The 11,834-nt window shown below is 46.6% G+C and overlaps 2 protein-coding genes and 1 long non-coding RNA gene across 6 annotated transcripts in view; 2 read left to right on the top strand and 1 right to left on the bottom strand.

Annotated features, from left to right (window-relative positions):
* Positions 1-3,297, top strand: rlig1 (RNA 5'-phosphate and 3'-OH ligase 1). Of its 3 annotated transcripts, none has more exons than XM_068602617.1 (7): positions 1-211; positions 773-887; positions 1,060-1,155; positions 1,471-1,587; positions 2,125-2,316; positions 2,406-2,575; positions 2,948-3,297. In XM_068602617.1, exons 1-7 carry the CDS (start codon positions 122-124, stop codon positions 3,110-3,112), a joined length of 945 nt encoding a protein of 314 aa, XP_068458718.1. In that variant the 5' UTR covers positions 1-121; the 3' UTR covers positions 3,113-3,297. The 3 variants fall into 3 exon arrangements, with proteins under 3 accessions (XP_068458718.1, XP_068458717.1, XP_068458719.1); XM_068602616.1 differs by having other exon boundaries at positions 770-887; XM_068602618.1 differs by having other exon boundaries at positions 770-887; positions 2,125-2,311; positions 2,948-3,083.
* Positions 3,298-3,310: 13 nt separating this feature from the next.
* The window catches only part of cep290 (centrosomal protein 290), a 36,439-nt gene continuing 27,915 nt past the window's right edge, over positions 3,311-11,834 (bottom strand). The window contains exons 41-52 of one of the 2 annotated variants that reach the window (XM_068602615.1): positions 11,026-11,181; positions 9,546-9,669; positions 8,483-8,617; positions 8,030-8,116; positions 7,018-7,182; positions 6,807-6,929; positions 5,800-5,969; positions 4,895-5,036; positions 4,553-4,626; positions 3,855-3,937; positions 3,504-3,769; positions 3,311-3,439 (exon numbers count right to left, since the gene is read on the bottom strand). In XM_068602615.1, the coding sequence (XP_068458716.1) occupies positions 3,525-3,769; positions 3,855-3,937; positions 4,553-4,626; positions 4,895-5,036; positions 5,800-5,969; positions 6,807-6,929; positions 7,018-7,182; positions 8,030-8,116; positions 8,483-8,617; positions 9,546-9,669; positions 11,026-11,181 (1,504 nt within the window). In that variant the 3' untranslated portion in view covers positions 3,311-3,439; positions 3,504-3,524. Of the gene's footprint in view, positions 3,770-3,854; positions 3,938-4,552; positions 4,627-4,894; positions 5,037-5,799; positions 5,970-6,806; positions 6,930-7,017; positions 7,183-8,029; positions 8,117-8,482; positions 8,618-9,545; positions 9,670-11,025; positions 11,182-11,834 lie in introns of both variants that reach the window. The other variant, XM_068602614.1, reaches the window with a different exon arrangement.
* LOC137803833 (uncharacterized) lies at positions 8,400-11,261 on the top strand. Its single transcript, XR_011080099.1, has 2 exons — positions 8,400-9,489; positions 10,941-11,261. It is a non-coding gene; the product is annotated as an uncharacterized lncRNA (long non-coding RNA).

The raw sequence follows: 11,834 nt of genomic DNA, 5'->3' as shown, positions 1-11,834 counted from the left end.
ACCGGAAACAAAACACACAGATCCCCAGCCTGCTGCTCCGCTGCTGACACACCGTGGAGTCTACGACAAACACGTACACGTTACCGGCAGAGGGTTCAACAACAACAACAACAACAACAAGATGCGACGCCTGGGCGCCGTTCAGCAGAAGATACCGTGTGTCTTTCTGACGGAGGTGAAGGAGGAACAGTCGCGGAAACGGGACCGTCAGGTAAGACGCTCAAGAATGTGTATATTATGTTGTGATGTCTTGCGCTACTTGGACCCTGAATTTCCCTTCGGGGATCAATAAAGTAATTATCTATCTACCTATCTATCTAGAACCAGGTGACCGTAAACATGTTGTCGGCGTCGTAAACATGCAGCGGGTGTTTCAACGTAGCGGTTGGTGGGTTTAACGTAAACACGTTGTCGGCGTCGTAAACACGCAGCGGGCGTTTCAACGCAGCGGTTGGTGGGTTTAACGTAAACATGTTGTCGGCGTCGTAAAGACGTACCGGTTGTTTCAACGCAGCGGTTGGTGGGTTTGACGTAAACACGTTGTCGGCGTCGTAAACACGCAGCGGGCGTTTCAACGCAGCGGTTGGTGGGTTTAACGTAAACACGTAGTCGGCGTCGTAACATTAGGCGATGAATTAGTGTTGTTGGGGGACGACTCACTGAAAGAAAATGTGTGTATGGGTATTCTTTAAAACAAAAAACATGACGCTGATGTTTGTATGGAGGGGTCCCTTTGAATCCAGGTCTGTATGTGTCTGTCTCTCTGCAGCAGTATCAGGTCATTGCCACAGAAGCCGTGAACCCCGTCGCTCTGGAGGCCAACGTCCACTGTGCGCTCGCCACGGAAAAACTAGACGGCACCTGCTGCTATGTCACGCTTTATAAAGGTGAGCGGTGACGGCTACCGCCTCCCTTGAGCAAGGCACTGGAGCGGCGTCACATTCGGCATGTTGTAAACGGTACACACAATGTGTTATTGACGAACATCCAATAGTTCTCAGTGAAGGGGGAAGGGGACGTCATGGATAATGTTGTGATTTGTTCATCTTCTCCCTGCAGAGCGACCTCACCTCTGGGCTCGACTGGACAGAAAGCCCAACAAACAAGCAGAGAAGAGGTTCAAAAAGCATCAGCACGCTCACCACAGCTGTAAAGGTATCCCAGCTCCTGAAGCATTTTAGTTCATAGGGTTCCCTGCTAGCCGAAGCCTCGCTGCCCTCTACGCCACAAAGTAGAGTTTAGCAGCGCTAGCAGGCTACAGCAGGGACAACCGCTGATCCTAGTAGCGGCTTATAACCCAACCTTTACGGTGGTCTCACGTTTGTATTTTCTGCACAACTAATTAAAACATGTTATAATTGTCAAAACATGTTTTAATATCTTGGTGTAAACATTACATGTCGGTTCTTCTTCTTCTTCTTGGAGGTTGAACTAGTTTATTTTTTGGAATTAATTTTGTTTGTTTTGCAGGTTTCTCGTGGAACGTGGAGGAGGACTTCAAGACGGTGCCGGAGACGTGGATCCCGGCTCACAGAGTCAAACGGAACGACGGGCGGCCGCAGCCGGACGACCACGGACACATTCCAGGTCCTGAAGTTCACCCGTTACGTCTCGTTGTGGAACGAAGATACGACCTGTAAATCTCCCGCGAGGGGGAACTGAAGTGCATTAATAACTTCACTCTAAAGTGATTAGCGCAAAAGTCGGGTTACAAGCCGCTACTACCTTCGGTGATTGTCTCTGCTAGCTAACTAGCTAGCGCTGTTGCTAGCTCCCTGCTAGCTGCCAGACAACCACCGCCAGGCTCGACGCTGCCCCAAACGTGAGACTATTTCATATATTTTGATTATTGTATTGAATACTGCAGATATATATTTACACGTTGCCATTATTATTACAGTGTTGGTACAGACTAGCGGGCGTGGTTAGCAGCAGCGCTAGCTGGCTAAAGCGGGGAGCTAGCGGATTATGACCCGACTTTTACGATATTATGAAGATTTATTACTTTGCCATCTCAATGGTTGAAACAAAAAGAATCCAAATGGAGTTGAGAATTGAAACGAAGGACTAACAGGACAGTTGGACATTCGTTTTCGTCATTTGGTCTCCGTTGTTCCCGCTCAGGCTGGGTGCCGGTGGACGAGGACAACAAGCAGTACTGCTGGCACGCCGCCGTGGTGGACTCGAATGCCCGGCGGGCTCTCGTCCTCCGGCCCCAAGACGGAGACGCGCTAGAAGTCGCGGCCGTCCCGTTGGCCGACCTCCTGGAGCAAACGCTGGAGCTCATCGGCACCAACGTCAACGGAAACCCGTACGGTAAAGCGGCGTTCGTCTCTTCATCACAGAATTACACAACGTTCCACCGAGTCTGGACGCAGCGAGTCGTGAACATTGTGTCCCGACAGGCCTCGGGAGCAAGAAGCAGCCCGTTCACTGTCTGGTGTCACACGGCGCCGTCGCCCTCAGAGACACGCCCCCTCTGGACCGCCAGCTGCTCAGCTCCTGGTTCCAGGAGCGCCCGGAGGGACGCATCGAGGGCGTGGTCTGGCACTGTGACGACGGCACGCTCGTTAAGGTGAGAGGGAGGGGCTTGTTAAGGTGAGAGGGAGGGGCTTGTTAAGGTGAGAGAGAGGCTCGTTAAGGTGAGAGACTTGGTGAGAGGGAGGGAGGGGCTTGTTAAGGTGAGAGGGAGGGAGGGGCTTGTTAAGGTGAGAGGGAGGGAGGGGCTTGTTAAGGTGAGAGAGAGAGAGGCTTGTTAAGGTGAGAGAGAGAGAGACTTGTTAAGGTGAGAGAGCCTTGTAAAGGTTGGAGGGCGAGCGAGAGACTCATTAAAGAGAGAGACTTGTTAAAGAGAGAGAGAGGCTCCTGCAGTGTTGAGTCCGGTGTCTCCGTGAGCAGTTTGTTTAATTGCCCCTCATCCTCCTCCCCCCCCCCCCTGTGCCTCCAGGTCCACCGGCACCACCTGGGTCTGCGGTGGCCAGACGGCGGCGCCTCCCTCTCCGACAGAGCGGTGGAGGTTCACGTGGACGAGAGCGACGACGGCCCGGACCTGTTCTCCTTCTTCTCCGCGCTCAACGGACGGCACTTCAGCCGCCTGCTGGACCTCAAGTGACACCAGCACAGGACAATGTCTCTCTATCTCTCTCTCTCTCCTGCAAGTATTAGTCACTTTAGCGACGGACAATAATTCCACATTTGTGTAAAAAACAACCACTTGAAGCAGCACGAGACGTTCAAAGTGTTAATCCCCTGTATGTTACGGCTCTGAAGAATAAAGTAGAACGTGTGAACACTAAACATCTGGTTTCTATTCAGCCGTCGGCTTTATTGACACACGTAGAAAAACAAATGTATAAAGAAATATGCGCGCTACATCGCGTCTGGGTTGTGATCTAAAACGGCAACAACCGGGGGGGCAACAACCCGAGGTTCCTTAAAGGCGCAGTAACAGAGTTAAAAACTCTGTTACTGCGCCTTTAAGGACCCCCGATGTCCCCTTAAAGGCGCAGTAACCGGGAGTTTTTTTAACCCACGGACACGTCGGGCAGTTGGAGTTTCACGCCGAACCGCTCGCAGACCTTCCTCAGCTGCTCCTCCAGCAGGACGTTCCTCCGCAGCTCCGCGTTGTAGTTGTACTTCAGGTCTTCGATCTCGTCGAAGAACGTGGGGTCGAAGTTCTCCAGCTCCTTCTTCAGCCGCTCCGCCTCCGCCCGGAGTCTGGTGTTCTCCGCCTCGGCGGCGAGCAGGACGCGGCGGAGCTTGGCGTGTTCTGAGAGGAGAGAGAGAGAGGACAACGTTTTGGGGATGGAGGAGGACGAGTGTTTGGGTGTCGGGTTGCACATCTGGAGCTTCACCTGGACCAGGAGACGCCTCGCTGCACTCGCTCAGCCGCCGCTTCAGCTCCGCGTTCTCCGTCTCCAGCGCCAAGTTCATCGATCTAGAGACGCACAACAAGAATCCAGCTTCACAACAATCTGAATTCCCACAGTAAACAGTACAATCTTATGACTTTATGGCCGTTACTTTTTGTATTTTTTGTATACGCAAACTATATATTGTGACTTATTTTACTTTTAACTAAACTATAATTAGTTTGATATTATACTGTGATGTTTTTATGCCATACTTGACTGTTATGACACGTATACAATGACAATCTTATGACTTAATGGCATAACTATGAAGGTTTCTATGGACTTTTACCCCAATTTTTCTTTTTTTTACCTTTTCATGACATGTTTTCTGACTTTTTAAATTATCTTTATTTGGACTTTTTGATTCTTTGGCGACAGTTTATTAAATCACAAGAGTAAAAGTTACAACACACTGTACAATGACAATTTTATGACTTAATGACATTACTATGAAGGTTTTTATGGCCTTTTTCGACAAAATACACATTTATTTACGTCTTCACGACTATAATTTGTGTGATATTCCACTGTGATGTCTTTATGCCATACTATACTGTTTCTTTGGTCTTTTTGAATTCTTTGGGACAGTTTAGTCCGTCACAAAGAGAATAGGACTTTTCTATATTTCAGCGTCGCACCTCATGGCCTGGAACTCCTGGCTGAGTCCTCCTGCCGCCTTCGAGGAGGCCGGGAACTTCTTCAACATGTCAACCTGAGGAATGAGAAACACTTTGATCTTTTACGTTCATGCAGAACTTTTGTTTCTTGACGTGAACTTCTTCTGCTTCCCAAAGTCTCCTGAGTGACCTCATCTCCACAGGAAGCCGGAGATTAGGGGTTTGAAAGATGAAGCAGGCCGAGGAGTCCAACTAAGACGAGCTGCACTAGCGTTGTGGAAAAGGGGCGGAGCCAGGGAGCTTGTGTTATGAGCCTGTTTAGCAGAGTTTTTAGTTTAGTGGCGTTCAGAAGGTTTTCTCTACCTGATCTTCCAGCTGCTGGACGCTCATCCTCTCGCTCTCCTCGCGCTCCTTCAGCTCCTTCAGCTGCCGCCGGAGGTCGGACAGAGCGCCGGTCTTCTGCTCCAGCTCCTCCTCCAGCGCCTTCATCTTGTTCTCAAACATCCTGCGAATCGAAGCGACCGCACAGTTTAGACTCTGAGTTCATACACATGTTGACCGATGGGTTGCCAGGACCTTTAACCACTTTCTCCTGACTTTTAACCTCATTTTTATGACTTTAAACCAATTTTCTATCACTTTCAACCACTTTTCACTAAACTTCCATGACCTTTAACCACTTTTCTATAACTTTTAAACACTTTTACATGACTTAAAACCAAATTTTCATAATTTTTAACCACTTTTCACCAAATTTCCATGACCTGTAACCACATGGTTAAAGACTTTTAACCAAATTTGGGGGAAAATCATGGAAAAGTCTTCTTGACCAATTCATTTCCAGGACTTTCATGACTTTAAATCAAATGTCCATGAGCAAACATTGTGTGAAATGTGTGTGTGAACAGTAAAAAGTGATAAAATGTAGTATTTAAACTAACAATGAGGATTCAAAGCATACAGTAAACCTTAAATGACTCAAATGAATGAGAGACAATAGTTTGATTCAAAGAATAAACATTTATATAGATGCCTGTATGTATGCTGCTGATATTTTGAGCCTCTTTCTTTTAAAAGCAGATTCATTGTTTATAACTCAGCGTGAATGAACGACATGAACACATGAACATAACACATTTACACAACTTTTACTACACTTTTGGGGACTTTATTTATTTTTCAAGGACTTTCCAGGTTTTCCAGGCCCGTATGAACCCTGTCTGACTTCCTTTGGCGTCGATAACGTATAAGAGAAACTGTGCGCTGACCTCGTCACCACGGATCCCTTCCAGGTCTTACTGCTCGCTCCCTCTGCGATGGGTCTGGAGAGCGCCGCCTGCAGCCGCCGCTTCGTCTCCTCCAGCTCGGCCAGCAGCTTCTCGTTCAGCACCTCCAGGCCGGCCTTGGTCTCCTTCAGCCTCTTGGCCGCTTCAATCTCCTGGAACAGAGAGAAAGGAAAGAGAAACCAGCACAACCAGGAGGTGAGACACTAGCGTCATAGCAAATCTGTACATGAAGTACTCAAAGTACCTCCAGGTTTTAACAGATGTTTGTAGGATAAGAAAGAGATTAAAAGAAGATGCATCTCTTGTAGGAGTTAAAATATGGAACAATGCTCACATGAGTGTAAAAACTCTGTTTTAAGTATTTATAAAAGTTATTTTTGAAGGTTACAAGTGTAAATTAAATATATGTGCATATATATTATATCTAATGTTGAGGGTTACTTAATTCATAATAGGAATATATAAGCATTAAGGCTTCTGCCTTTATCTTTTAAATTGTAGACAGGCTTTACTCATGTATGTGATGACTGAATACTACTAGTACTACAACTACTACTAGGTATTGCACTTTATAAGTACACACTATTTAGCATTAGTAAAAGCATGAATAAACACTGAATTCATCATTTATGATCTTTTTAATCTATAAGTCCTGAATCCACCATTTATAAAGTATGAAAACCTGAGCTTATCAATGAAGAATAAAGCATTTATAAACTGTTAATTGCATACTTAGTTACTATTGAGTGTTCATGTTGGAACAAAGCTTTATAAAAGATGAATTCACTGTCTAAATAGTGTGTAGTTATTATAAAGTGTTTGTGTTTTTATTCTTTTGGACTGAAATAGTTAAGATGCTGCATGAAACATTTGTTTCTCTAATTTCTCAATCTGGTGATTGAATAAAAGGTTAAGCCGCCGACTTGTCATCTATAATTCAAAGTTCTTCTTTTTAATTTCCACATGTCCATCGTAACGCGAGCGGTCACCCGTTTGGTCTCCCTGCGCAGACGCTCGTTCTCCATCACGATCTTCTCCAGCCCTTTGGTCTTGGACTCCAGTCTGGAGCTCAGCTCGGCTTCACTTTGGCTCTTCAGCTTCTCGTAGTCGCTCTAGAAGGAAAACACAACGGCAGGCTCGTATTTAGCGTCGGGGGAACCAGGATGCAACGAGGACGTTCACCGAGACGCGATGGACGACCTTCAGTTTGGCGTTTTCTTGCTCCAGCGCCGCGACCGCGTCGTGGTGTGCAGGAGCGGCGGATTTCTTGAGCGCGTCGTTCTCGCGCTGCACCCGCTCCACCACCTTCTTCATCAGCCCGATGGTCTTCTCCAGTTCAGGCACCGTTTTGCCGCTCTGACCGGCCTGATGAGGAACGCACCACAAACCACCGTGATGACCGACACTTGAGACGTGAAGGGAGCAAGGGGGAGGGGAGAGGGGGGGGGATGCTGAATAAACAGGTCAAAAGGGGGAGGGAGCTATCTATCTTTAATAAGACACGCCCACCTCCATGAAGACACGCCCACCTCCAATAAGACACGCACTCCTCCAATAAGACACGCCCTCCTCCATTAAGACACGCCCTCCTCCATTAAGACACGCCCTCCTCCAATAAGACACGCCCTCCTCCATTAAGACACGCCCTCCTCCATTAAGACACGCCCTCCTTCATTAAGACACGCCCTCCTCCAATAAGACACGCCCTCCTCCAATAAGACACGCCCTCCTCCATTAAGACACGCCCTCCTCCATTAAGACACGCCCTCCTCCAATAAGACACGCCCTCCTCCAATAAGACACGCCCTCCTCCAATAAGACACGCCCTCCTTCATTAAGACACGCCCTCCTCCAATAAGACACGCCCTCCTCCATTAAGACACGCCCTCCTCCAATAAGACACGCCCTCCTTCATTAAGACACGCCCTCCTCCATTAAGACACGCCCTCCTCCATTAAGACACGCCCTCCTTCATTAAGACACGCCCTCCTTCATTAAGACACGCCCTCCTTCATTAAGACATGCCCTCCTCCAATAAGACACGCCCTCCTTCATTAAGACACGCCCTCCTTCATTAAGACACGCCCTCCTCCATTAAGACACGCCCTCCTCCATTAAGACACGCCCTCCTCCATTAAGACACGCCCTCCTTCATAAGACTCGGGTTACAGACGTGACTGTTCTAGCGTTAAGGCGACTTCGGGTAACGTACTCCTCGTATCAGCGCCAGCTTCTTCTCCACGTCTGCTTTTTCCTTCTTCAGCGCGCTGCACATCTCCCTCAGGTCTGCTACTTGATTCTGGGGAAGAAAATCAAATTAAACACTTGAAACAAAATACATATTCTGCTGTCATTTCTTTTGTCAAGTCATTTGAGTTGGCAAAAATGTTCTCTAAAAATCTCATCAAATATAAAATACTGAAGACAAATGCTGTCATTAAAAGGTTTTTAAAGAAATAGTTTGATATTTTGGGAGATTTATTTTGTATATTTTCAAAGATCTAATCTGCCTAGCAACCCCGAATAAACATTCATTCAACATCTTGTTTCTGGTTAGCACCCAAACTGAAGACTTTGTGATGTATTATACACTGGATATACTTTGCATATAGGGTAAACTACTCGATGCTAAGCTAAGCTAGCGACATCCCCGCGGCGGCGCTACCTTGAGCCTCGGCAGGTCTTTGTCGTTCTGCTCCAGCTGGAAGCGAAGCTCCAAGTTCTTGGAGGCCAGCTTGAGGTTTTCCTTCTGGAAGTCCTGATCCCTCTGCGACGGCGTGCCGGTGCCTCGCCCCGAAGTCTAAACAACAACAACAACAACAACAACAACAAAACATTTAAAATCTTCCTTCACAAAATGGATGAAAACACCAGGCTGCTGTGGAGGGAGAGAGCGTTCATAAACACAAAGCTCCTGAAGGGAAACGTCTAAACCGCTATCACGACAAGCTGGGCGTCTACGGGAAGCCTCGGGTACCTTCGGGTCTCTCAGAGATCTGCGCTCCCCCCTTCTTTTACCCATGAGCCTCTCTGGGGGTTTGCTCAGCGCGGAGTCGGAGTCCGCATCCGGGTCCGCTGAGCGGCACCGCTCTGGATTACCCTCCCCCGCGGCCTCTGCCACTTCCTTAATCTCGGCCTCTCCTGGCTCTGCGGGATCGTCTGGTCCCCCGGCGGCCTCTTCGTTGGCGGTTTCAGCGCCGGCCGGCTCAGAGGACGACAGAACCGATCCCGGTCTTCCTGAAGGGTCCTCGGGGTCGGACTCGCTTCCTTTTGTGCCCCGGGTTTCTTCTTCTACTTCTTCTTCTTCTTCTTCCATGACAGAAGGAGGATTGGCAGAGGTGCCAACACCCTCTCCTTCTTCTACTTCTTCTTCGGTCGTGTTTCCTGCATCGTCGCGGCTCGGTTGTTCCCGATCGGCGTCCTCCGCTCCGCCGAAGCCCGTTTGGGTTTCTGCCGCTTCGGGCCGGCGCCGGGACTCGGCGGGACGGGGAGCCGCCGCCGCCGCCGCCGCCACATCAAAGGTGACAGAGTGAATCGCCGGCGACGCCCAAGAGGAGACGTTTCCCGCCTTTTCACAGGCAACGCATCAAGATTTTAAATCCAGCGAAAAACGAGAAAACACAAAGAAAGACAGTGAAGAAAGAGGAATGAAGGATCTCTCGCTCAGCCCAGGTGAGTGAATCATCGGAGAGATCCGGGCACGTTGGTAACCGTCGGCGGGCACTCACGGAGGGTCTGGACGCCAGCTCTTTGGAGGCGTGGCTCTGTGCGGAGTGGAGTCTCTCTTCCAGGTAGCGGTTCCTCAGGGTCAGAGTCTCCACGGCGGCGTCTCGGGGTAACGCCTGCTGCTCTCTGCAAGAGAGAGGTTGGCGGTTTTTATTTGTTGTAAAGACACTCTGGAGAAGAATCTAATGTGGGCTGATCACACAAACTGGTTACCTGTACTGGTGTGCTTCAAAACTGCTGCACATTAGCGCTCGATAGTACACACACACACGTATACTATCGAGGTACTGAAAGTCCTTCCTTCCCGCTGCTGTCAGGCTGCATAACAAGCTGAGCTCACGTTGACCTAAAGTACTTTTTTATTCCGTCTGTATATTTAATATTGCTACTGTATTGTTCTTCACTGCTCCTATAACAGTTTATTCATATTATCTTAGCATCCAATTGTTTAAATAATATTCTCATGATGGTCTTTTTATCGTTTCCAGTCATGTTGTCTTTCTTTTATCGAGTATCAATCGGTCGGTGCATCTTTTTTAAAGGGTTAAGTACAAAAAAAACCATAAAATAAGACTTATTTTTTAATGTTTTTCATAAATACTAGGATAAAATAAATGAATAATCCAGCCTCAGTCGTTCTCTTCTCCGGAAACACGAGTACAGTGTTTTAATATCTCAAGATCACGAGTTTTAAATCACATTTCATCCTCCAGGAGCACGACCTTCTGGGTTTATTCACATCGAGGCATTAATGTGCATTTTAAGGAGCTATTCTTTGATCTGACATTTTAATTGGCCGTCTGCCTCCATAACGGGTCGATCGTCCTGTGATCTTGACATGACAGCGGTAAAAAAAATAAATAGATAAAATACGTCGGGAGTTTATGGCGATAATTCGGCTATTTCGCAGTCCACGAAACGATCATGTGTGTCCAATAAGAGGAGATAAAACTAACATACGATGTCGGGAGCGATATCGGATCAAAGGAACCGCTTATAGAATATTTTATTCGTATTTTCTTTTGATAAGAGACAGATTAACAATCCGAACTTTGCAGCCGTCACTCTTACAGCCTTCTATTGCTTTTTATTCTTTCTGTTTGTACAAGGCAAAGTGCCTTAAGCACCTTTTTTAAAGCGCTATACAAATAAAACATCATCACCATGAAAGTATGATAAAGTATTTTGCATCGGAGATCGATGAAACTCGGCTTTAACACGTGGAACAAAGTTTTGATTCACAAATTTTATAATTTGAGCCTCGTGTGTAAAAAACTAGATTTAATTTAAAGCCGCTGATACTGAATCTTTTTGTATGAGATGTGTGAATAATCATATTGTTGGTGTTATTTAAATCCAGCACAACATAAAATCTGTTCATCTATGTCTCTTACCAGCACAAAGAAAGACTCAATGATGTACGTCACCATGCGAAATACAATCAAAAAGCCCGATTCGAGTGCCTTGAAGACGGTGACGTACTTTATGGAGAGGATCTGCGTCTCCAGCTCAGAGTTCTTGTCCCTCAGCTCCTCCAGCTGCTTCTCCATTTGGCTGGACCGCACGCCGACCACCTGATCGGCCGTCACGCCGCGACTCTTCAGCTTCCTCTGCAGGGAGCTCTTCTCCTGCTCCAGCCTGGAAAACACAGAAATGAATTAGTCGCTCAACAGAGAATGTATTTGAAACTATTACAGTCGCATTTACAACTTCTTGAATGTGATTTACTTTGTTGTATGTACGGATATAATCGTGGCCTTTCCCCAAACCCCTTTCTTTACTTTAACTATGATTGTTTTAAAGATGTTAGTCAATGAAACGATCTAAAAAAAGGAAGATTTGTCTCAAAAACAATTGTCTTAAAGATCTTCGTCTATGAAACAATCATTTAAAAGTGAGAGTCTGTAAAATAATCATTTAAAGATCTTTGTCTATGAAACGATTGTTTACAAAACAATCCTTTTAATGACGTCAGTCTATAAAACAATCGTCTATAAAACAATCGTCTATTAAACAATCGTTTCCCAAGATCTTTGTCTATGAAACAATGTCTATAAAATAATCGTTTCAAAGATGTTAGTCTATAAAACAATAGTCGACAAACAATCGTTTCAAAGATCTTCATCTATAAAACAATCATCTATAAAACAATCGTTTGAAAGATCTTCGTCTATAAAACAATCATTTTAAAGAGTTTTGGCTTTTAAACGACTGAAGTCCATAAAACAATAATCGTTGAAGTGCGTGGTTTAAGAAGTCTGTCGAGAGGACTCTCGCCCTCTCAGCGTGAT

Source organism: Clinocottus analis, unplaced genomic scaffold, assembly GCF_023055335.1.
Source record: "Clinocottus analis isolate CAN_PGR_092001 unplaced genomic scaffold, fCliAna1.0.p SCAF_6, whole genome shotgun sequence".
NCBI classification, from domain to species: Eukaryota; Metazoa; Chordata; class Actinopteri; order Perciformes; family Cottidae; genus Clinocottus; species Clinocottus analis.
This window is presented reverse-complemented; position numbering and strand designations above follow the sequence as displayed.

What these genes read in the sequence shown, in the direction of transcription:
- rlig1 (XM_068602616.1), top strand. Translation starts at nt 122, where the DNA reads ATGCGACGCCTGGGCGCCGTTCAGCAGAAGATACCGTGTGTCTTTCTG. An exon ending in CTATGTCACGCTTTATAAAG is followed by an intron (nt 888 to 1,059) that starts GTGAGCGGTGAC and finishes TTCTCCCTGCAG; the next exon opens with AGCGACCTCACCTCTGGGCT. An exon ending in CGCTCACCACAGCTGTAAAG is followed by an intron (nt 1,156 to 1,470) that starts GTATCCCAGCTC and finishes TTTGTTTTGCAG; the next exon opens with GTTTCTCGTGGAACGTGGAG.